General features: G+C 37.6%; 2 protein-coding genes across 7 annotated transcripts in view; both read left to right on the top strand.

Moving 5' to 3' along the window:
* Window positions 1-1,970: 1,970 nt before the first annotated feature.
* olfm4.2 (olfactomedin 4, tandem duplicate 2) lies at window positions 1,971-5,207 on the top strand. Its single transcript, XM_052619730.1, has 5 exons — window positions 1,971-2,092; window positions 2,201-2,368; window positions 3,007-3,219; window positions 3,296-3,440; window positions 4,314-5,207. Exons 1-5 carry the CDS (start codon window positions 2,039-2,041, stop codon window positions 5,117-5,119), a joined length of 1,386 nt encoding a protein of 461 aa, XP_052475690.1. The 5' UTR covers window positions 1,971-2,038; the 3' UTR covers window positions 5,120-5,207.
* Window positions 5,208-16,398: 11,191 nt separating this feature from the next.
* The window catches only part of rps6kl1 (ribosomal protein S6 kinase-like 1), a 30,794-nt gene continuing 21,290 nt past the window's right edge, over window positions 16,399-25,902 (top strand). For 2 of the 6 annotated variants that reach the window (XM_052530309.1, XM_052530304.1), the window contains exons 1-3: window positions 16,401-16,469; window positions 18,569-18,667; window positions 24,812-25,115. In XM_052530309.1, coding sequence (XP_052386269.1) covers window positions 24,980-25,115 — 136 coding nt within the window. In that variant the 5' untranslated portion in view covers window positions 16,401-16,469; window positions 18,569-18,667; window positions 24,812-24,979. Of the gene's footprint in view, window positions 16,470-16,520; window positions 16,866-17,454; window positions 18,237-18,334; window positions 18,359-18,568; window positions 18,668-24,811; window positions 25,116-25,902 lie in introns of those variants that run through there. The other 4 variants (XM_052530306.1, XM_052530305.1, XM_052530307.1 and 1 more) reach the window with 4 other exon arrangements.

Raw genomic sequence — 25,902 nt, 5'->3', positions numbered from 1 at the left:
TCCCAATGTGTTTAACACAGTTAAATCTTTTAATCATACCTGACAGCAGAGAGGCACACAGCAACGAGAGTTCTGGATCAGAGCTCCAGAGACTCTCACACACTGCATGGGGTTTTTCTGACTACAGATTCCCAAAGTAATGTTTTGTCACTTCCCCTTATATTCTCAGACCAGACACAAAGAAATCTTCAAATTTGGTGTAAAAACATAAAGATCTTGTTAGGTTCTCGTGGCCCCAGGGTCACACCTGGCTTGGAAGCATTCCTACAGACACTCAAATGGAACACAGCCCTTCCTCAGCAGAACATAAATCTACAAACGTTTTCAGTATTTCTCATAATACAAGTGACTACTGTGAAATTGAGACCATTTTACCAATCGCATAGAGACCTTTGAAATGATACAAAACATGAGTGGAAAAAACAACATATTAACAAAATACAGCATGGCATATGGATATTATTGCTTTTAGAGGAGAAGACTGAGAGTCAAAGGCAGAAGGGGAGAGGAGAGGGAGAAAGGGAGATATAGGTGTTGTTTGCTCTCTTTGAAGATTTCTTCTCCAGATCAGTTTTATTGTTTTATGGTTTTGTGTGCGGCATGGCATCTATTTAGTTTGAGTTCCTGAGTTTATTGCCTTCACAAGGAATTAATTTAATAAGCAAATAATTTCACTCCCTTCAATACTGTAATCCATGTTACCCTAAACTGTTTTCATACTGATCTTCTTCTTCTTCTTCTTCTTCTTCTTCTTCTTCTTCTTCTTCTTCTTCTTCTTCTTCTTCTTCTTCTGTCCTAAAAGTGTCTGGCTAGTCAAAACAGTAATTACTGGTAACACCAAATTTGGCAGGATGGTCCCTAATCTCCCCCACCACAGGTGCACACACATCTCCATCAGAGGTGGTGCTATAATAAGTACAGAAGTACAAAACATTACAGGTCACAATCAAAATGCTTTGTCCCATTATATTCTGTATCTAGCTGAACAAAACGTGTATCTCGGATTGTTGCCATGTATAAAATGATTCAACAACCTATTTTTTTTATTTTTTTTTTTATAATAATAATAATAATAATAATAATAATAATAAAAAAAAAATATATATATATATATATATATATATATAGAGAGAGAGAGAGAGAGAGAGAGAGAGATAGCAAAGTTTAGCCACTTGTTGGCACTATAAGAGGAAAAATAAAATCATAAAAATTGCTATATCTAAACTATTTATGATCACATCAATACCTGAAAATTATATATGGAGACCTTTAATAAGCATTTTGTTACCTGTCATTTATTTCAAATATCTATATCCACGACAAAATGTGTGTGCATGTTTGTGTGTGTGTGAAAGAGCATGATTAATATGGTTAATATATTTATTTTACAATTCCATTTGTTTGTGTGTGTGTGTGTGTGTGTGTGTGTGTGTGTGTGTGTGTGTGAGAGAGAGAGAGAGAGAGAGAGAGAGAGAGAGAGCATATTCTCCATCGCTGATATGTTCCGGTATCAGCCGTGCATTTGGGGTTGGCTTAGACCCCAACAGCATCCATGTCGTAAAGGCCTTAAAGCGCCTGAACCACAGTAATACATTTTGTTTTTTACTGAAAATGTCTTGTGGGTGAGTGCACTGTCAGTTGAAACACTCCAAAGAGTTTAATGCATTAGTTTTGCATGGACAGATGACTGGATGGACAGAGAGATGGATAGAAATGTAGAACACACCAGCAGCTCAGTCATGGCAAGTTTTTTTTTTTTTTTTTTTTATACTTCACGTAATACCTTTAACAGGTTTTGTAAACAACGTTCCCTCTCAGGTCGATTGTGAATTTGCGTGTTATAATAATTCACCATCTCATGTTGTCCACCAATAAAATGTCTTAAGCAAACATGAACTGTGTGCATAAGCTACATCATCATACATTTGTTGGATTTCAACCACAATACAGATGAGAAACAGACATGTGCTGCAGATTAGTACTGATAACATGTTGTATATAAGGCTGTAGCTGAGAAAGAGAAACATGATTAAAAAAGATGGATCTCCTGCTGCTTGTACTGCTTCTTGTGGCTCCTGCTCACTCCTGGCTGGTAAGAGTCCTTCTGACCCTCATTGCTCTCAGTTTTGATTCAATGCTGAATGGTCTCAGGCGTAAAAAAGAATTCAGCTATAATGCTGTTTTTCTTCCTGTTGTCCAGTCCCTAGAAGACTGGGGCTCTGGCAGTGTGGAAGGCTCCGTCGGGGAGTTTGGACAGTGTGTCTGTTACGTGTTCCTGCCTGATACTTCATTCCCAGCAGACCGTGTGGAGCAGATGCAGACCACCTCGAATCAACTGTCTGTAGAGGTCAAGCTCCAGATCATCAAGGTATAGTATGTTCATACAGTCCAGATTAACAGTTTTGCTCAGGATGCCAATTTTATATTGACTCGAATCCCTGAACCATGAAGGATTAAAATTTTTGTTAATATTTTAGTGATTCAGATTTTTTTAATCCCTTTCAGTACATTAGGCTATTTAGTTTTTGATTTGTATTATTAAATTTTTTATTATTTTAGCACAATTAATATTTTTGTAATGAGCAGAAGTGTGATTCAAGTCTTTTTCATATTTTTGGTGCCTAAATGCCTGTGGGTTTTTTAATTGCACAGACTATGTTCATCCTCATTGTGTTTTTTGTTCGTTTGTTTTCTGATCCTGTGTTGTTGATGGTTTTGATTGCATCACATTTTCTGTCCATGCTCATCTGTCTGATTTAACGACATGATTTTGTGATTGGACAAATGACCTTTGACATATTCTCCTTCTCATTGTTAGAAGTAAATTAAATTTATGCATTTTGCTGTTGCAACACATTATTACAGTACATGGTTACTTTTATTATTCAGATTTGTGGCAGTCTGAGATGTTTTTTGTCGCAACCCACCAGCAGAGAAGCACTGGTCTATATTATCACCTTTTTCTCATTTGCTGTAATTCTTATCATTTCTTTTTCACATGCTCAGATCAGTAGTTTGAAGGTTCAGCTGGAAGTTCTTCTCGGCAGTCTCTCCAACCTGACAACTCGTGTGGAGAGTCTGGAGAGCGGACCGGACAAGTACATCAAACTGGAGTTTGAGCTGCTCCGCATTGAGCTCAGAGAGTTTGAGGCTCTGGTCACACAACTGAAAGCATCTCTGAACTCATCTTCACCGGCCTTCGAGAGTCTCTACATTGAGGTGAAGCTTCCTTAACTTACACAAAACATCATGCCATTGTAGTATTTGCCTGGGTCTAATTTGTTTTCTTTGTAAGATTCGCAATATGAGTTTAATCGTTGACCAACTGGAGAGCTACGACCGCAGCAATTTAGAAGTGATTCGCATCGAGTTCGCCAAACTTCAGAGGAAACTGGAGAAATGCCAAGATGATAAGGATGACTTCTCTAATGCAGAAATAGGTGAGAAATAGGTGGACTAACACTCATTTTCAGTGAATGTTAAGATTAATTTTTTTACTTAAGTTTACATTGTGCATAAAGAGACAAACATAATTCTGAAAATGTATTTTAATAAAATTTTAAGTATTGCACACATATACGAATAATAACAGATCTCCATTTTTATTTATTGGAAATATTCATTTAAATATTCTAGAATAGGGGCTGTTTGTTATCTCAGGCTCTTTTAAATAAATAATTCAAGTCACAGGCTTTTAAGTCATAGACTAAATAGCTTTTATTACTCTTCTAAAAAAAAATGAGTGTAGTCAGATGATGTAACTGTAATACTGAAATGTTACTGACTCCCAAGTTCCCATTACCACTGAAATCCTGGAAATCTGAATTTTTCTAGTGAAATATGGAAGCATTCCTCTTACTTTATGTATTCCAGGTAGCCTGTATCTACATATGTATATTGTATGTTTCCTTACTTTATACAAGAAGAAGGAAAAAAACGAAAGTAGCCTAGTTTTTGTTCTTCTTTTGTATTTTAATGTACCTTTATGTGTTACAAAATATCGAGAAAAAAAAAGTTCATGTGATTAAATGGATTAAATTTAAAACGTCTTTAAGGATTTGTTTCTTACAAACATGCAGTTAGTTTGTGAAATTACACTTAACTAAAAAACTAAAACTTCAAAGGGGACTTTTCAGAAGTCTACTGCTGTACATATTATTAGAATATCAATAGTAGTGTATATAACAATTTTATGTAACACAATCGTCCATTGCCCTCTATACGGTATAAAAATGTTGCACAAACAAATTTTAAATTAACTTTTATTTTTAACTTTATTTTTAGAATTCACTGTTTTCAATGATTTCTCCTAGGGTCTTGTAAGCATGGAGGTATTCTCAGATTGGGAAAGCCTGTCGTCAGCCAGCTGAATGCAGATCTGAGTGCAGGTTATAAGTATGGAGGATGGGGCAAAGACTCAAATCCCCTGCCTGGTTCTGAAAACATGTACTGGTACTCCGGCTCTAGCAACACTCTGGTCAGCAGAATCACACAGTACTCTGACTACTACAAACTGATCATGAGACAGGGCTATAAGACACATGAGCTTTATGTCCAAAATAGATATGATTGGCGAGGCACTGGAAACAACTACATTGTGCGGGAAAACACCCTGTACTATCAGTTCAGAAGCCCTTTTGCTATGGGAAAGCTCAACATGACTAGTGTAAAACTTGAGTACAAGGTGATTCCTACGGCCAGTGCCCAATTCTCATATCATTACTCAGCCAACCAGAACCTGGACTTTGCAGCCGATGAGTCCGGCCTGTGGGTAACCTACGCCACGGACGGATCGAAGGGTAAACTGGTTTTAGGGAAGATCAATGAAGTGTCATTTGAAGTAGAGGAGGTTTGGCAGACCAGTATTTTTAAACCATCTGTAGGAAACACTTTCATGATATGTGGGGTTCTGTATGCCACAAGGTCTGTAGACACTAAAACTGAGGAGATCTTTTACACCTATGACACCAATAAAAATGAGGAAAGCTACATTAGCATTCCCTTTGAGAAGTTCCAGGACTTTTACATGTATCTGGACTACAATCCCACTGATCAGAGGCTTTACATGTTCAACAACGGTTACTATGTCTATTACAATGTCAAGTTCAAGGTTGCTTAGATGAACTTCTGCTTTCAAAATGACTTGACAATGTAATCCATTTCATGTGGAAATGCAAATACTACAATAAAATGATACACAAGCATAATTTCTTGCATGTTATAATCTTATGTGTCATAGTGGTTCAGGTTTATGAAGAATATAAACTTTAACCTGTTAAATGTCACCCCGTCCCGTATACGGGACACCTACGTTGACTATACTATATTACAATCAAATCTAATCTAATCTAGACAAACTATATATCGTTGAAAAGGTCTAAGACTCCCAAATATATATTTTACCAATATTTTTTGTTAAAAATTATGTAGGAAAAGTAATAGATGAATTTATGACAAGAGTGCACCCTCAGAAATCTACATTACAAAAGGAGCTTTGTTTAAAAAAAAGACTTCCTTGTTGCCTTTTTCCCTATCACTTTTTAGAAATCATCAGAAGTTATATATCACTTGAAAACATAAAATCTCAAAATCCATCCTTCAAAACCCATTTTAAAATCAGACATTGCATTACCATGTAAATGGTACATCAAAATCATGTTACAAAATGTTTTCAGTCATGAATTATACAAATTTAGGTTTGTATCATGCACATTCATGTCTATCTTCAAAAACGTGAGTGACAGTTAACAGGTTAAATAATAAAACATTTAGTCAAAATGTTTCCAAAAAATGTACAATACCATGATGACATAAAATAATTGTACACATAATATTGAATTCAGTTTTAATATTTTATGAGCTTATCAAACACAGAGTCTCCACAAAGAAAACTGTAACCCATCAGGCAGCTCAAGCTGTATCAAACCACTGCATGACCACGTTCCGGTGTGCCCAAGATGGCCTTTGAGTGAGCATGATTTATTGGTGCCGCGTGCTCTCCTGTCAATTGTCTAACCCTGCCCATCTTAATACCTGATTATTGGATATTTTCCTCACCTGCTTTCCCCCGTTACCTTCTTTCTTTGTTCTCCTATCTATTCCCCTTGTGTTTTCTATCATGTGCTGGTCCATTGTTCTGGGTTCTCGTTTTGTTTCAGTTCAGCTAAGCCCTGTTCTGTTCTGTCTGTCCTACCTACCACAGGTCTTTTGTATTTTGTATAGCCATGTTGACTGTTATCTGGGCTTTGTTTTAGTTCGGTGCCTTGCCCAAGGGCACCTCAATCATGGTATTACCGGCCCAAGACTTAAACCCTCTAACCACTAGGCCACGACTTCCCCAAAGTGGATACATTGCGAGGATGGACACGTTTGTTTTCAAATGTGAGCATTAGATTCAGGAAAACTCTGTTTCATTGTGTTAACCATGCATTTGCTGAGCTACTGTAGAGCAAACAGCACAGGGTTCTGCACAGGCTCTCTGTATGGGATGATGAGGCAGATGGGTGCACTCAGACAAGGATAACCACCATCCCCAAGAATGGACTTATACTGCCAGAATACACAGGGCTGTTCCACAGCACCCTGGCATCATGCAGAGACTCAGGATATCCCACAAATATGTCAATTAATTTCCCCAGTGATCAGTGATTGCTTGAAGTTGAATGGAGTTAAACAGTTTCATGTTGTAGTAACAGTGGGAGTTATTTGCTGGAGGTTTCAATAGAGAACCTTCTGTTGTTAAAATAGGATTGAAAACATTTGACCGCATTACCCTGAATGTCCACCTAGTGCTCCAAACAGGAAATCAAAACAGAGTGGTCAACTGTATCAAATGTTGCCTTCAGATCTAACAGCACTAACACAGCAGATCTGGCAGCATCAAGAGTGAGTAAAATATCATTAAGAACTTTAACCAGAATGGCTTTTCCTAAAACCCAATTGTTATTAAACCCAAAAATATTGTTATTAAACAGAAAGCTGAAAACAGAAGGCCTAAAATTAGTCAACACTGTCGAATATAAATTAGGCTTTTTAAAAAGTGGATGTACAATGGAGTGCTTCATGTCATCTGGAACCATTGCCATAGCTGTTTATAATCTTAAGAACAGTAGGCCAAATCACCTCAAATATATGTGTAAAAAAATCTAGGAGGAAGAATATCGTAGGAAGAGCCAGAGGGTTTAAGCTGTCTTACAATGTCTTGTAGATCAGGCAGAGTTACAGGCTCAAACTGACTCAAGGTGCTGGAAAAGAGTGGAGGGACAGATGGATCCTGAAAAGGAGAGGGAAAATCTAGCCTACAATCTTGTCCACAAAAAAAGGGAGAAATTTGTCACACAGCCAACTAAAGGATTAATAGCCGCATTAATAGTGTAAAAAAAAAAAAAGTGCTCTTGAATTGTAAAAGTTATTTTCAATCAAACCTGAAAGGTACATAAATTTTGTTGTTTTCACCATGTTCTGATATTGTATCAGACTGTCCCTTAATATTTCATAAGAAACTTGAAGCTTATCTTTTTTCCACTTTCTTTTGGCCCTTCTACAGCCCTGTCAAAGAGCACAAGCATCCTCACTGAGCCAGGGTTCAGCCATTGGTTTGTGTTGCTTGGCATTTTTAGGAACCAGAGAGTTTAAAATATTAGCAGAGATAGTATTCAAATAATTTAGATAGTCTGCATCACTCCAATCATAACAAACAAACTGTCTGATGAATGGGAGACCTCCCAACAGCTGAAAACTCAGTGCAAGCAGTTGTTGTGATCATACGTGACCAACAACCAGCCCTATTAAGTCAAGTAATGTTAACATTTGTCAGGACACTGAATGTAATCAGCTCGTGATCTGAAATAGCATGGTCATCTATTGCAAAATCATGTACTAACAAACAATGAGAAAGCACTAAATCAAGGGTATGACCATGTACTGTATGAGCATCCAACATCAATAGTTCTGTTTAAAAACACATTAAAACAAACAGACATGTAAACAGGGCCGTAGCTGGGGTTAGCAGGGCCCCAGTGCAGGTTGTACCCAGAGGAGTCAAGTAATGAAGACCAAATACTTTGTTACCTTACTTAAGTAGAAATTTTGTCTATACTTTACTTGAGTAATTATTTCTCAGCCTACTTTTTACTTCTACTCCTTACATTTTAAAAATAGTTACTGCTATTTCATTTCGGCTTGTTTTCATTACAGCTTGTCATCATAAAAAAAATATAAAAAATAAAATAAAAAACTTATCCAGATAAATGGCGCCAATCCGGATGGAGTGAATTTGATTGTGGTCGGATGGGAGGTATAAACATATACCAATTTGACACCCTTTTGGTTTGTACGCGATCCATCGCACCTGCACATGACACAAATCACATCACATCCCAGCCAGGACATAGCCAAGTGTTGGGTTCGTTTAGCAAAAAATATATTTCTTGAAAGTAGGGTTGGGTATGGATTGGTATTCACCGAACCGAATAAGGATGCAGATTTCGGTGCCTCATTTCGATTCCTCTTAAATGCTTGATCGATCAATTGAAATGTTTGTCCTGGTTCTCCGAAATGTACACAAGATGCATGGTCATCGCTAGGCTTTTTTAGCGGGGCTATAGCTTTTAGCTCCATAAACTACACAAATTGGCGATCGCCTCAAAATCGGTCCCCTTAAATTCCATATGAAACAGGTGTTAGACTGGTCTCCTCTCCGACTTTCAGCACATTCTTCAATCCGCAGACCGCAAGCGGAGCAGCACGAGCAGACTCAAACACAAAAAGAAGACACAAGGTTTGTGTTTATCGATAGATTGTTAGAATATATGTATCTGTGCAGTTCTGTGTCATAAATACAGTTTACAAAAGGTCATGAGGGAGCAGTCGGTTTCCCATCTACTGTAAAGTTTTCTCTTGTCAACGCTCATCACACCACAGCTGTTTTCTCCAGCGACAATCTAGCCCTTAACACTAACATATGAATGAACGGATACTTAAATTATACTTTTTTAAAGGTACAATTTGTAAGATATTTGCAGTAAAATATCCCAAAACCACTAGGCTAGTGTTATATATTTTGTCCAGCTGATTACTAACAATATCCCTAAAGTTTTTAACTACTTGTAAATCATGAGAAAATTCCCATTCTAAACAGTGACACGGGGCAGTGCGTCAGTAGAAAATAACAGTGTACATTTCCAAACATTCATTTTGCCGTTGTCAGACTGCTTGTGCATTGAAAATCGCAAAATATTATTATTAATATTGATGGCAAACTGATATATCCTTCTGACACACTACAGCAAAATATATAAATAACTGGTTTAAAACAATTTTTTGGGGTGAAAATACTAATGTGCCTTAGACTTTTGCATAGTACTGTACTTTACAAACAACATTGTTGCTACTTTATAAAGAATGAGAATACAGTAATTCACAGGACTGATTAAAGACAGTGACAGACAGCACTCATCTTAACTAAATATCAGAGTGATTTATAGAGATACAGTGTAAAGACCATCGACTCTACCGTGCGACTCCACTGGGCAGGGACACTGGCAGGGAACATAAGTATTGCTTTGATTAATCTTTTTTTCTTTCTCCTTGTTTCATTTCTGTTTCAGTTGTTTATAACCAATTCTCACTATGTGTTTCCAGATCCCTACTATCATTACCACTCGTAAATCATGCATCACACCAGAGGTGGAAAGAGTACAAAAATATTCTACTCAAGTAAAAGTACCATTACATGAATGAAATTTTACTTAAGTACAAGTAAAAGTACCAGTCTAAAAATCTACTCAAGTAAAAGTAAAAAGTAGCTTGTTTAAAATTTACTCAGAAAATTACTTTTTACATTTTAACAGTGATGGGGAGGCAAGAATGGGACCAAGGGTGTCAGACTCAGTTCCTGGAGGGCCACAGTCCTGCACAGTTTAGATATAACCCTAATTAAACAAACCTGATCCAGCTAATTTAATCATTTAGGCTTATTTGAAAACTACATGATATGTGTGCTGGAGCAGGGTTAGAACTAAACTCTGCAGGGCTATATGGCCCTCCAGGAACTGAGTTTGACACCCCTGGCACAGGCCTATTAATCTCAAACTAGTTGTTTTTAATTAAAGAAATCAGTTATTTAGAATAATAAGACATTTGGGCTGTTACCAGGCAAATCAGTATCAACAAACTTATCTTTTCAATGCAGACGAAATGCAGAAGCTTCATCGGAAGTGGCATTTAGATGTATTTACACACTGTTTAGTGCAGGACAAGAATGCATTTAACCTGCAGTTGCAAATGCATGAATAATGTTTTGATATACAAGACATAAAATGTTGAATACTCATTTGAAATGATAAGAAATAAATTATTTAAAAAAAAAATCAAAAGATACTTTAATTGTGAACTTAAAATGGCCAGTATGTGTCAGCAAGTCACTGTTAATAAGTGAGTCATTGCGATTGAACCAAATCATTTAAACGGTTGATTAATTCAGGAACTGATCAGTCATGTTGCTCAGAGATGCAAAACTGTGCTTTGGTGGCTATGTTTGGAATTATTTTTTGTTGTAAAAATAGAGCAAAAACAGGCAATATGGTATCTAAAACGCAAGTCTCTTAATTAACTTGTTTACTGACCTGTTGTAAAATATGTATATATATATATATATATATATATATATATATATATATATATATATATATATATATATATATATAATCATGATGATTTTTGGAGGAAAATACGCATTCTTTGTGTGATTTTGATTTACTATATGAAAATTATATATTTAAATTTTCTGCCCCTATATCTTCAATTTTATGATCAGTTTAAATGCATTTTAACAGACTGAATCACAGTGAAAGAACGCACTGTAACTGCGCGCGCACATTTTTAAATAACAATGATATTATAGGAGACGATATATCCCAGATATATCGCACACTCCGCACCAGTCTTTTTGGCTAATTTGTGCAAAACCTCTTGCTAAAATGTCAAAGCTTAATTTTAACCACCAATGCAACGTTGCAATTATTTAGCTTACCTCTACATGCTTGCGAAGGGTTGATGTCGAGATTTTATAAGCTGCTAGTTTGGTGTCTCTAGGTAAGCACAGATTATTATTATTTTTTTTTACTCAGTAATTAATGTGTTTTAAAATGTAGCGAAGTACAATACTTCAAACTAAATATACTTAAGTAAAAGTAAAATTACAGATTTTAAAAATTACTTTAAAAAGTAGAAGTACACAAAAAAGCTACTCAATTACAGTAACGCGAGTAAATGTAATTTGTTACTTTCCACCTCTGCATCACACAATGTAGACAGCGCAATCTTAACAACCTGCACAATTTGCCTATGTCTGCTAATATACTACTTTCTTTTTCTATTGGTCTCTGGAATTGCCAGTCTGCTGTAAACAAAGCTGATTTCATTACTTCTGTTATTAGTCATTCAAAGCTTCATCTCATGGCCCTAACAGAGACCTGGATCAAACCAGAGGACACTGCTACACCTGCAGCACTCTCCAATAATTTCTCATTTTCCCACTCCCCCCGTTTGACTGGAAGAGGTGGAGGTACTGGTCTGCTCATCTCTAATTGAATGACAACTACTGCTACTCACAAATCAGGCAACCAACTGGACCTTATTTATACACGACACTTCTTTGGATGCTAACAGTGCTACTGATACTTTCTGCTCCACTCTTACATCTTGTTTAGACACTGTTTGCCCCTTATCTTCTAGGCCAGCCCGTAACACCCCTTCTGCCCCTTGGTTATCTGATGTTCTACGTGAACACCGTTCTAAGCTTAGAGCTGCTGAAAGGGTGTGGCGCAAGTCCAAAAATACTACTGACCTTATTGTGTATCAGTCACTCCTATCTTCTTTCTCTGCTAATGTCTCCTCTGCTAAAAGGACATACTACCATAACAAAATTAACAATTCATCTAGCTCTTGCATGCTTTTTAAAACATTTTCCTCACTTCTATGTCCTCCTCCTCCCCCTCGTGCTTCATCTCTAATAGCTGACGACTTTGCAACGTTTTTCAATAATACAATTATTATTGAAATGTAGTGACTCTTGGGAAATGTAGTTTGGGTGTGGTGCAACAGAATGAAGGGTGCTAGTGTCCAAGTGATTATATGGTGACATCTGGTGGTTAACGGAAATAGGAGATGCCAGAGTCCAGAGTGGAGTGCCCTATAGAGTTCATGGGCACTCCAGCTGATGATCGTAACAACTTCTACTTGAATGAGTGTGAATACTTTTGACCAGTGGTTGTACCAGTGGGCCGTTTAATTTTCTTTTAAAATTTGTATGTTTTTTTCTAATTATTTATTTGTGCTTTTTTCACAATGTTTAAGCTTGTTAAAGTTTGTAGGTGTCCAAGTACAGAAACTGAACAATACAATATAAAATAGCACTGCAAAGTCTTCACTGTAAAATCTAATATACAGTCAAACCAAAATGTATTCAGATACCTTCAACATGTCTTACATTGTCACACTTTATTTGTTATAGTTTAGAACATGGTAATAAATGGAACAATAACTCAGAGTTAAACTGTGTCAGAACAAATTCATCTTGATAATATCAGATAACTTTGTTAGAGAGATATGTAATTGATTACAATCAAACAAAACTTCACACAACTGTTAGAGTGACACTACAGCATGTACACAACTATCAATACTTTGTTTAGCAATTACCAAGCAATGTTTCATTTTGTTCAGTCTGTGGTTAATTAGCAATTAAAGAAAAAAACATGTAAGCAAAACATAGTCAGGTCAAAGTGTCTGAATATTTTTTGGTCCCAAATAGTTTTTATCAATTTAACTGGTAGTCCACAGTATGAAGAATTTTTCTGGATAATATTTCACAGTTCTCTTTATTTTGCTGTTCTGAATAATTTTCGGTCTGGTTGTGGATTAATTCTTGTTAAAACTACTCAGTAATTCAGTCAAGAACAGTAAGTGATTTTCTATCTTCAATTTTCTTGGATTAAATTAAAACGAATATTAGGCGCGGTCACTTTAAGAGACAATGCATCCATTATAATGATACAGATCCGATTTCTTTCTCCACCGTTTACTTTCACTTAAGACATAACCGAGACAAGACAAGTATTTTGACATCATTTTGTATGTATTTATCGGTACAAGAGCAAGAAGAGACAAATTCAGTGTCCGCCCTCAGCCATTGGCCCCTATAATCATCACCACCTTTCACCCCACTAGCGACGGCCCTGCGTGTAAGCATAACAATTAAAGCTGCAGTAGGGAACTTTTGAAAAAATATATTTTTTACATATTTGTTAAACCTGTCATTATATCCTGACAGTAGAATATGAGACAGATAATCGGTGTAAAAATCAAGCTCCTCTGGCTCCTCCCAGTGTCCTATTGCCACTTGCAGAAATACATCGCTCCCGGTAAGAAATCAACCAATCAGAGCTGCGGTCCGTTACTTTGTTTGTGCTCAAAATGTAGAAAAATGTATATAATAAGAGAGTACACCATGAATCCATTTTCCAAACCGTGTTTTTAGCTTGTCCTGAATCACTAGGGTGCACCTATAATAAGTGTTTATATTCTGACTATTTTAGATTGCTTCGGGGATACCGCGGCGGAGTAACCCAGTACCTTTGTGATTCTTCATAGACATAAACTGTCAGGGTTTGCAAGGGAGGAACTCAAGTGCAGACAGGGATCGGGTTACACACAGGATTTATTAATACAAAAGGGGAAAACAAAACCCACGAGGGGGAAAACAAGGACTAGGGCAGACACAAAAATAACTAAACAGGACTGATTAGACAAGATAAACAAAGACTCAAAACTAGAGAACACTAACTACAAGTAAACACTCACGGTTATACAGGACACAATATCTCAAAGGGGTTACCAGGGTATAATCACAGGTGAGGAACACAATGAACCGACGTAAGACAGAGCACACTAGGAAAGCTAAATAGGGGAACAATTAAGACACGACAGGTGGCACAGATAGCAATCACGACACGACTAGGTTAACAAGGGGGGCGGGGCAAGGGAACGAGACAACACAAGCACATGGCCCAAAGACAAGGCCATGTGCTTGAACACAAAACACGGGTCTGCCATGATCCTGCCTCAAGACTAGGAAAAATCAATGACACGAGGGCAGAATCATGACAATAAACAGAGAGAAGTAGTTCCGGCTACAATGTTCTTCTGCAAGATGCAAGCAGTTCTGTTTATTAACCGCTAGAGCCTCAAAAGTTACCTACCGCAGCTTTAACTGCCTGTTTAGCTCACCCCACTGATTCATGTTCATAGAGTAATTAACGAGAGCAGGGCCGGCCCATGGCATAGGTGATATAGGCAGTTGCCTAGGGTGCAAAATGACTGGGCGATGCAGCAGGGAAGTTTATTTTTTATTTTATTTTGTTTTTATTTATTTTTTTTGTCAGAAGTGCAAAACAAAACTGACATCAACAAAAAAATCTTTCACAATATGTCATGTTGCTAATTTAAACACTTTCTGCATCTTGACCATCTATGATACATAAACTGCACTTAACAATTTAACCACTTTGTTCTCATGTGTAAATCGCTTTGGATAAAAGCGTCTGCTAAATGGTTAAATGTAAATGTAAATAAAGTCATCATAAAACATTAATAATGCATGGGGCATGAATTTAAAATAGTTTTACCATTTATGTGCTCTTAAAGTATCTTTTCTAAAAAAAAATAATAATAATAAAAATGAATGAACAAAAATTAAAAAAATCAGGGGCACATATCAGGTAATGACACAAAGAAGAGGAGCAGAAAAAATATAAATATAGAGATACAACTCACTTGTTAATGACTATGTATTAGCCTGTGGTGTTTGTGTAGTATTTTGAAATAACATTAGCCTTTTTAGAACATCTTAACTGCCAACACTGACACCGTGGAATGTTCTTGCTTGAATTAACTGCTTATTTAATTAAACTTTATTTTCTTTCAAATAAATTTAAGCTTCTAATGTTGTTTTAATATCAGTTACATTAATGTTTGCTTTTAATTCACACACAAAAAAAGAGTCTTTATGTCTTTGGAAAATCTAAAATCTCACCTATGCACCAACAGATGGGCACAAGTGTGAGTAACTTTTTATTCCCTGATTACTAATTGCTTTGTCTGTTATTACAGATCGTTTGGTATTTTGTTCTTGTGTGTTGTATTAAACAAAATCAATAATATGGTTAAATGGGTGACAAGTTTCTACACAACATATACAGTACAAGATCGCCAAACATTCCCCTAAACAACATGCATCCAATAATCTCTCTCTCTCTCTCTCTCTCTCTCTCTCTTTCTCTCTATATATATATATGTATATATGTATATATATATATATATATATATATATATATATATATATATATATATATATTACAGGGAAAAAGAGACTTTTCCAATCTACATAATTATAGTGAGAAATATACAAATCTATGAACTCCATGTATGATATGCAATGAATCATGAACGTGCAGGAATATTGAAATTCTGCATGTTAAAAGTGAACAGCATTTTGCATTAAAAAGCTAACTCACAAACAAGATATTAGCATCAAAGCAACGTATGAAGAACAAGCACTCTCTTTATACCCAACTTACCCATAATGAGTGCTGAAAGGTAGAAATACCTGAACTGTTCTTTTTGATCAAAGAGCCCCCGGTCAAATACAGTATAAACAACCTAAGAAATCATGCTTCTAAATATGATTAGGTGCACAGAAGGTTATTTATTTATTTTATTTTTTTAAATAAGATATGTATTTATATTATGAACAAAAAAGAGGCAAAACACTGCTAAATCAAGCATGAAAAAATATTTAATAATAAACTATAAAAAGTGTCTGCAATTCAAAATCGTTTTAATAAAATACAAACAAATAAATAAATACATAGATTCAACACAGCTTGCTTGCATATTTGTTTTCTATGTTGGTCTTAAAGGAAACTAGGATATTTACCATATTCTTCAGTCAATTTTGTCCTCCAGACAATATCATCATATTTGAGAATAAAGCACAACAAAACAATAATGCAGACAGAAATATTCAGACAAGAGATGATGAAGGCAGATCAAAAGCTTGAAGCTCTTCTTGTATTTCAGACTCGTTCATGCAGTCACAGTTTTTATGTTGTGATATTTGTTTATAATTTGTTTGTTTGTTTGTTTTTTCGTTCCACATACGTGCTCTAGTCTGTCATTTCATGTAGCTGATTATTTTGAAGTTCTGTTGCCCTACACAAAGGTTTAATATTTAGCCTACAGCATTTATCTTCTGTATAACTAAGAGTTAATTACCGCATCCTGAGTGGGAAGTGTCGTGGTGATGTCAGCGGGTGATATCATGCTCCGCCAATAGGAAACGTTTGTTGTTTAGAGCAGAGCGGATGCTGAGGAGGAGGATGAGGATGAGAAGGGGAGTCTCGCGCAAGGTTGGTTTTCTCTTCTTTATATATATAGGCCCATTAGTGCTAGTGACGCGTGCTGAATAATCACCGCTCTGTCATTTAGGCTCTTCTCTTGCATAAAGCTACCGTTTAGTAACGTTACAATATGTGCAGTGTAAGATCATCATGTTCTCTTCGCCGTAAAATAACAGGCTGGGTCAGGCGTGACGTCACCGGCTTCGTGCGTTCAACATCACTGCGTTCCTGCTGTGCGTCTGATCTATTATCTATATGCAAACTAACTGAACCTTTAATACCACACAAAAAACAGCAGTTATTCAAATGCATGTGGGATCACCTTGAGAAAGACGACTCTTTCAGCTGTTTTTCAGCTGTTTAATATGTCTATCATGTTTGGATGACTGTGTCTCAAGCTTAATTGTGAGTGTAATTTACTGCAGTATTTATGTTTTTTTTTTTTTATTATTATTATTATTTTTTTTTTATTATTATTATTTTTTTTTTTATTTGCTCTGGTAAATTATGTTAATGGAACTTAAGCTCGTTTATTTATTTATTTATTTATTTATTTATTTATTTATTTATTTATTTTTCGCTGATTTTCACTTTCCTTTGACAAAAACTGCCTGAAAAGGTTTTGGTAACACTGATGTTATTTATGGCACGGATATTTATTTGCATATTAAGTTCCTGATGTGTTTTATGGCACATTATCAACTGCTTATATTTTAGTCAATATTTGTCAGTTCATATACAGTGTTAGTATCATTTCTATACTATTATATATATATATATATATATATATATATATATATATATATATATATATATATATATATATATATATATATATATATATAATTTATTATATATATATAATTTTATTAATATTATTTATTTATTATTATTTTAATTTAGATTTAGTTGTTAGTTAATTTAGTTTAGTAATTTTAATATTTTAGCTTAACGGAGTCATGGCAAAAGAGTAATGTTGCCATGGCAATGATTAGCTTATATAAAATGTAAGTTTATTTTTTTAAGAATTTTTTTTTGTACATAATTTATTTACAGTTTTTATTTATATTTATAGACATTACTGCACATGCGCACTTTTGTGGACCTAACTTAACTTCCGGTAGACTTCCAAATAGAATCAATAACAACAGCCAAGTCCCTCTAGAGTAATTTTTTTTTTTTTTTTTGATAACAAACAAAATATGTTTGCTGCGTAAATCAGGTGGACTTAATGAAAATGCTAATTTATTATTTCTGAGCAGGAGATGCATAAAGCGCAAGAAATAGAGGTTTCCCCAGTAACTGTTGTAAACAAAGCAGAGCTGGTATGCTCACACGCTGCTTTATCAGGCATATTACATGCAAGTCTTCCTTCAGAAATAGTGATATAAAAACACCCGTGCCTCGTTTTGATATTTAAACATCTAAATGTAAGGAATTATTATTATTAAACTTATTATTAAAGCAGTACGTATCGTTACTCATGTTTATTCAACAAAGCCTTTTTGAAAATCAATCAGTTTTAAAATCGTGGCGAGTCTCCAAAAATAAATAAATGTATGGGAAACACATCCCAAAGCACAACCACCTGAGCCCAACTTCAGTCTACTCATCACCTTAACTTTAACTGTGTTTGTAGAAGGCACCATAGTCAGACCGATATACACAACACAGACCGGAAGGTTAACTTAAGGCCAGGAGCATGCACCCGATGAAACCGTCTATATTTTATTTTGTTTTTGTACTACAGCAAGAAAATTTGATACATTTCACCTGGTAAGTTTTACTGTTTGACTGATATCATATAGAGTTACAAATAATAGGTATCTTGTATTGATCTTCTGTTTTCTTTCACATTCCATGTCTGTTGGCAGTGGACAGTGGCTAGGTAGCTTTAGGTAGGAATTAAGTCAACAGTACTGCAGCACTTTTTCCTTCTTTATTTTAAGCTGTCTTCTGTATTGTGTAAAGCTCTGTAATTAACATTTATTTGTCTTGATGTGCTTTGTTAGAAGAATTAACATTACATGATCACATTCATTCTCAGTCTCTGTTCTTCTGTGATATAGGGTGGCTATGAACTTTTTTGGGGTTCTGGTTTTATTCAGGTAAAAGCTTTGTCCGCACTGGAGGCCCGTGAGAGACATTGATCAGATGGAAACACTGAATCACATGGATATTTTATGTGACAGATCTCAGGGGCAAAGGTGAGTCATAGTGCATTATGTTAATTTTTCTACATTTTATTAAACGGATTGTTCAGACTCTAGATTCTGGTTGGATTCTAGATTCTAGAGGGCACAATGGAGAATGCTTGTGGCATGACTGGTGTCTGAAGCATGAATCTAAATGTCTAAAATCTTTGGCTAGTGCAAGCATTGCTAGGCTTTCTTTTGCTAGAGTGAGTTATCTTACTGAGGCCTCCACTCTCTGGAGCTCCACTAGGGTACTATTAGAAGAAGCAGGCTCTCTGTGAGCCTCCTTGCATGGTATCCTGATCATGGGATGTTGTTCGTTTCCATTTGATTTAGAGTCGTCATGTTGAAGCTTTCCAGCCCTCTAGGGGATGCAGTGTCTCACTATGCTTCTCAGGGAATGTCTCGGTTACATATGTAACCATCGTTCCCTGAAGGAAAGGAATAGATATGTCACGTCGGTGATGACCGACGAGTTGGGATCCGTACCAGGCTGAGTGTGCCTCCTCCAGGGGCAGCGCTTGCAGGCTCACTACCTGGTCCCTGAAAGGAGTGGTAGGAACCTTGGGCACGTAGCCGGGCCGGGGTCTCAGTGTTACACTGGAGTCAGCTGGCCCAAACTCAAGGCACAATTCCATTAACCGAGAATGCCTGCAGGTCCCCCACCTTCCAATGCAGTCACGAGTAGGGTTTTCAAAGAAAGAAACTTCAACCCAACTGACCCCAAAGTCTCGAAAGGAGCTGTTTGTAGGACTCTCAGCACCAAAGCCAAATCCCAAGAGGGTAGGGAGGGAGGCCCAAGAGGATTTGACCTCCTGGCCCCACTAAGGAATGTTATGACCAGATGATGCTTCCCCCCTCGACCTCCCCGCGGAAATAGCAGCAATGTAAACCTTAAAGGGAAAGTTCACCCAAAAATAAAAATGATTTCATTAATTACTCACTCTCAAGTCGTTCCAAACACGTAACATCTTCGCTTCTCTCCAGAACACAAATTGAGATATTATAGATGCATTCTGAGAGTTCTTTGACCCTCCCATAGACAACAAGGGTATTACAACGATCAATGTCCAGAAAAGTAAGCACATCAATAAAATAGTCCAAGTGACATCAGTAGTTTAACCGTAATTTTACAAAGCTACAAGAATTATTTTTGTGCAGAAAGAAAACAAAAATTACAACTTTGTTCAACAATTCTTCTCCTCCTCATCCAGTCTGCTCTGGCTTGCCTCCATTCTGGGGTGTATCATGACACATGCATGCAATTCTGCTTTGTGTAAAAAGTTGTTTACATGAAGTGAAAATGTGTGCATGTGTTGTGATACTCCCAAGTAAAATTAAGGTTGAACTACAGTTGTCACATGGACTATTTTACCGATGTCCTTACTATGTTTCTGAGTCTTTTACTTTTACTATGCCCAGAGTCTTTTATACAACTCTGAGATGGTCATGTCCCCACAAAGAGAACATGCACCATCCACGAACGCTTCCTCAGCGTGCTGAACGTCCAGACACATGAGGCAGCGATTGTGTTCTGAGTTGCAAGGTAGCGATCACATCCATGAAACACATGGGTTATAAGGCATTTTTAAAAAGACGGGATCAGCCGTGTTGCTCTTTTAGATATTGCTCTTTTGTGCGGAAGCACGCAGGCGAGCTAGTCACCGCATGCTGCTGGTGTGGTTGTCCGTACGAAGACAATCTTTTTTTTTTTATTTCCCATGAGACCGTGACCACCGCAGCTGTAACGCCTGCACTCGTGGTTGCAATAACTTAAGGGACAGGAGAGAAGTAGTAATGCACCACCGCTCAGTACTGAAGCAAAAGGATGCATTGATGTGGAGCATGTCACACCACAGTACTGCCTTGTTGTGTTTTCAATTCGCGTGTTCTCTATGTGACCTAGTTTCTGTCTCGTGTAATTGTGTCATTATGTTCAGGTGTGTCTTGTCATTACTCTCATTAACGTTCCCCTTAAGTTGCATTCAGTTCAGTGTTTGGTTGTCTGGTCTCGTCGATGTGTATGTGTGTTTCTGCCTTCTCCTTATGGATTACCCCTTTGTGGATTATTAAAGACTTTGCTGCATCTCGTTTACATGCTTCTCTCCCAAACCACACCGTGACAGAAGACCAGACCACAAAAAAAATCAAGCGGCATTTTCCCCTCATTTTATTTTCTGTTTTGTAATTTTTTCTTTTCGTCATCTTTGATCCGGCCCTGCCATCCTCCTCCTCCTGCTGGAGCAGAGGAACCTTTCCCTCGAAGATAGTACAGAACTGTTTGTGAAAATGGCCATCCAAACCCACTACCCAGACTACTATCTCTACACTTTCTACAAGACCAGCCTGAACTATGAGTGCAGAGCACAGTTGTCAAGATATGTTCCTGAGGGGTATTTTGCAACCTTTGTGGAGTGGGTGCTGATGTCCTGTGGATCACCTCTGACTATGGACTTCGCATACAACACCAACCCAATTCCGGACCCAGAGCCCAGCTCACCATTTCCCTGCTGCACTTCTGCTATCATGCCTAACACTTCAGCTCCACCACTGCTGTATCCTGACAGCCCCTCAGCTGTGCTGGTTTCGCTGCGGGTCTGCCACTGTCCATCGGTGTCATGGCTGGAGGATCCCTTGTCTCCGCCTCCAGCCTCTGAATCCTGGACTCCGCCTCGGCCCTTCAACCCAGTGGCTCCACCATGGCTCCTAGCTTCCTCCTCTCCACCGTGGGCCGTCAATCCACCAGCTCCGCTGGGATCCCTTGTTCCTCCAGCTCTGCCTTGCTCTGTCATTGACCATCCGCTGCCTCAGGCTTCCACTCTTCTGGCTTCACTTTGTCCATCCGTCCTTCTGGCTCTGTTAGGCTCCTTCTGTCCTCCAGCTCCACCTCAGTCCTCTGTCGCTCCGGTTCCACTGTGGCCTTCCAGATCCCCATCTGTTCCTTGGCCCTCTGGATCCTCTATGTAGTCCTGGATCATCAGCTCTCCGTCTCCACCTTGGCTTCTCCTCCACCTGCTCTGCCGCTGTCAGTCGGCCCTTCCTTCATCATGGATCCTCCCTCTGTTGGTTCCACGGTGGTTCCAGCCTGGCTCCTCCTACGTCTCTGGCTCCCTCCTGTTGTCTTCCTGGCTCCTTCCTCCATCGTCACCTCCCTGGATCACCTCCCTGGACCACCTATGTTGGTCATCCTCCTCCCGGGACTCTGTACTTTGCCCAAACCTCCACCTGTATGGTTTTCCTGCCAGCCCTTGGCCATCCCTCCATCTCCTTGGCGTGAGAACACAACTTCCCGGGAGGGGGGGTGAACTGTCACACCACAGAACTGTCTTGTGTTTTTGTTCGTCATGTTATCTGTGTGACCCTAGTTTATCTCTCTCGTGTTGATTGTGCCATTATGTTCAGGTGTGTCTTGTCATTACCCTCATTAATGTTCCCCTTATAAGTTGCATTCAGATCAGTGTTTGGTTGTTCGGTCTCGTCAACGTTTAGGTGTGTTTCTGCCTTCTCCTTGGATTACCCCATGTGGATTATTAAAGACTTTGTATCATCATCTTCCTTGTTTACATGCTTCTATCCCACACTACATTGTGACAGTGCACCTGCTGCATTTTACAACCATGCTGCAGGGTGTGGCAGCGAAATACTGCATGCCAATTCTCGTTTAGTTACACTCGAAGTAGATAGGTCTCTCTGACGAGATCCTAATTCGTTGGTCATCACTGACATGTTGTTGAGAGTGACCGAAATCTGAGACCTTTTTTAAAAATTTCTCCCACTATTGTAAATTAATATCTTGCAGTTAACATCTTGAAATTCTGACTTTTTTATATCTCACAATTCCATTTTTTTCCTCAGAAATATTTACATTAATGCATTTAGCAGACACTTTCATCCAAAGTGACTTACAGTATTGTTCAAAATAATAGCAGTACAATGTGACTAACCAGAATAATCAAGGTTTTTAGTATATTTTTTATTGCTACGTGGCAAACAAGTTACCAGTAGGTTCAGTAGATTGTCAGAAAACAAACAAGACCCAGCATTCATGATATGCACGCTCTTAAGGCTGTGCAATTGGGCAATTAGTTGAAAGGGGTGTGTTCAAAAAAATAGCAGTGTCTACCTTTGACTGTACAAACTCAAAACTATTTTGTACAAACATTTTTTTTTTTCTGGGATTTAGCAATCCTGTGAATCACTAAACTAATATTTAGTTGTATGACCACAGTTTTTTAAAACTGCTTGACATCTGTGTGGCATGGAGTCAACCAACTTGTGGCACCTCTCAGCTGTTATTCCACTCCATGATTCATTAACAACATTCCACAATTCATTCACATTTCTTGGTTTTGCTTCAGAAACAGCATTTTTGATATCACCCCACAAGTTCTCAATTGGATTAAGGTCTGGAGATTGGGCTGGCCACTCCATAACATTAATTTTGTTGGTTTGGAACCAAGACTTTGCCCGTTTACTAGTGTGTTTTGGGTCATTGTCTTGTTGAAACAACCATTTCAAGGGCATGTCCTCTTCAGCATAGGGCAACATGACCTCTTCAAGTATTTTAACATATGCAAACTGATCCATGATCCCTGGTATGCGATAAATAGGCCCAACACCATAGTAGGAGAAACATGCCCATATCATGATGCTTGCACCTCCATGCTTCACTGTCTTCACTGTGTACTGTGGCTTGAATTCAGAGTTTGGGGGTCGTCTCACAAACTGCCTGTGGCCCTTGGACCCAAAAAAAACAATTTTACTCTCATCAGTCCACAAAATGTTCCTCCATTTCTCTTTAGGCCAGTTGATGTGTTCTTTGGCAAATTGTAACCTCTTCTGCACATGCCTTTTTTTTAACAGAGGGACTTTGCGGGGGATTCTTGAAAATAGATTAGCTTCACACAGACGTCTTCTAACTGTCACAGTACTTACAGGTAACTCCAGACTGTCTTTGATCATCCTGGAGGTGATCATTGGCTGAGCCTTTGCCATTCTGGTTATTCTTTTATCCATTTTGATGGTTGTCTTCCGTTTTCTTCCACGTCTCTCTGGTTTTGCTCTCCATTTTAAGGCATTGGAGATCATTTTAGCTGAACAGCCTATCATTTTTTGCACCTCTTTATAGGTTTTCCCCTCTCTAATCAACTTTTTAATCAAAGTACGCTGTTCTTCTGAACAATGTCTTGAACGACCCATTTTCCTCAGCTTTCAAATGCATGTTCAACAAGTGTTGGCTTCATCCTTAAATAGGGGCCACCTGATTCACACCGGTTTCTTCACAAAATTGATGACCTCAGTGATTGAATGTCACACTGCTATTTTTTTGAACACACCCCTTTCAACTAATTCAACTAATTGCCCAATTGCACAGCCTTAAGAGCGTGCATATCATGAATGCTGGGTCTCATTTGTTTTCTGAGAATCTACTGAACCTACTGGTAACTTGTTTGCCACGTAACAATAAAAAAATATACGAAAAACCTTGATTATTCTGGTTAGTCACATTGTACTGCTATTATTTTGAACAATACTGTACAGTGCATTCAGGCTATACATTTTTTTTTATTTTTTTTTTACCAGTATGTGTGTTCCCTGGAAATCAAACCCACAACCTTTTGCGCTGCTAACACAATGCTCTACCACTGAGCCACAGGAACACTATGAGTTTATTATGAGAGATTATTTCAAAACTCCTAAATAATGAGATGTAAACTTGCAATTCTAATAAGAAAAAAGTTGCAATTACCTTTTTTTATTATTATTATTATATTCCATGGTGGAGCTCCCATATATTCTTAATAAATGAAACAAATTGTGGCAATGTTATTTTTTTACATTATATCACATTATTGGTAATTCAGAGTGCTTTATATAAAAACATTTTATAATCATATTCATAACACATGTTTAAAAAATACAATTAGCAATAGAATGTTTAAAAAAGATTCAAATAAAAAATATTTAAAATATAATTAAAAACAAATAAAAAAAGAGAACACAGTAAAGTAGACATGTGTCTGTTTCATACAATATGTGGCACATTATCATATAGTACATACCACAGCACCACCTTAACTAGTGAATATATGTCTGTAAAAAGCTGATGTTTTTACATAATGTGGTGATTGTGTATTTTGGTTCTGTGTTGCAAAGGTGGATACTGGCCTCGCTTCACATGTGTGTGCATTCAGGAGAGACGGAAGCCTGCTGGGAGCGTCTTTAATAACCAGAGATGTGCCACTTAACAAGTGATTTCACAACTACAGATCCGACACCTGGCTCTGGTTCCTGTGGATGCCTGTCCTCTCCAGCTGACTGAAAATGGCAAAGAAAGACTATCTGCTAGATGCAGCCCAACAGATTCGAATGGCACTGGACCGAGAAGTCAATGAAGACTATGAGGCGGCATTCAGCTACTATAAGAATGGGGTTGATCTGCTGCTCAATGGAGTTCAAGGTAAATTAACACTTTACTGTTACGTCCTCTGGTCATATGACTGCTGTTACAATGACAAAATTGAAATCTCATCAAATTATATAGTGACTGAAAATGACATTACCGTGAGGAAAAACAAACCATGGCTAACAGTCAGATTCAGCGTATATTTATGATCCAGAATCAGATCCAGAGGCTGAAATTTAACAAGAGCAGCATCAGCAATCAGTCTCTATGTGGTATGTACTGAAACTGTATATATTTGCTTAGCGGTTTTGGAAAATGACCAAGTTCCACTTTGTTGTCTTTTTTTTTTTTTTTAAGCTGTACATGTGGAAAGTGCAGTTTGATGACAACATCGCATGTTGTTTACTTGATGTACTTACACGCCGATAGCTAAGTTAACAAAACAGAGATATTTGAAGCAGTTTTACTCGTGCAGTTTGATGACAACATCGCATGTTGTTTACTTGATGTGCTTACGTGCCGATAGCTAAGTTAACAACACAGAGATATTTAAAGCAGTTTTACCCTGCTTGCCCTGGCAACCAAAAACACACTCCTTTTGTGACATTTCGCGACGCTCTCGCTCTGATCAGTGAAGTCTGTTGTGCTCTCAGTACAGTGCTATACGGGAGCGTGCGCTCTTCCGGCAGAAGTGCCTCAGGACCCATATAAGGAAATTCCGCTCCATCTAACGTCACACAGAGCCATACTCGAAAAAAACTTTCCGAAACTTGTGACAAACCGGAAGGAGTATTTTTGGAACAGAAATACTCCTTCAAACGTACAACTTAATTTTTGAAAC

The sequence above is a fragment of the Carassius gibelio genome, chromosome A17, assembly GCF_023724105.1.
Source record: "Carassius gibelio isolate Cgi1373 ecotype wild population from Czech Republic chromosome A17, carGib1.2-hapl.c, whole genome shotgun sequence".
NCBI classification, from domain to species: domain Eukaryota; kingdom Metazoa; phylum Chordata; class Actinopteri; order Cypriniformes; family Cyprinidae; genus Carassius; species Carassius gibelio.
The sequence above is the reverse complement of the archived record's forward strand: the minus strand, read 5'-3'. Positions and strand labels throughout refer to the sequence as shown.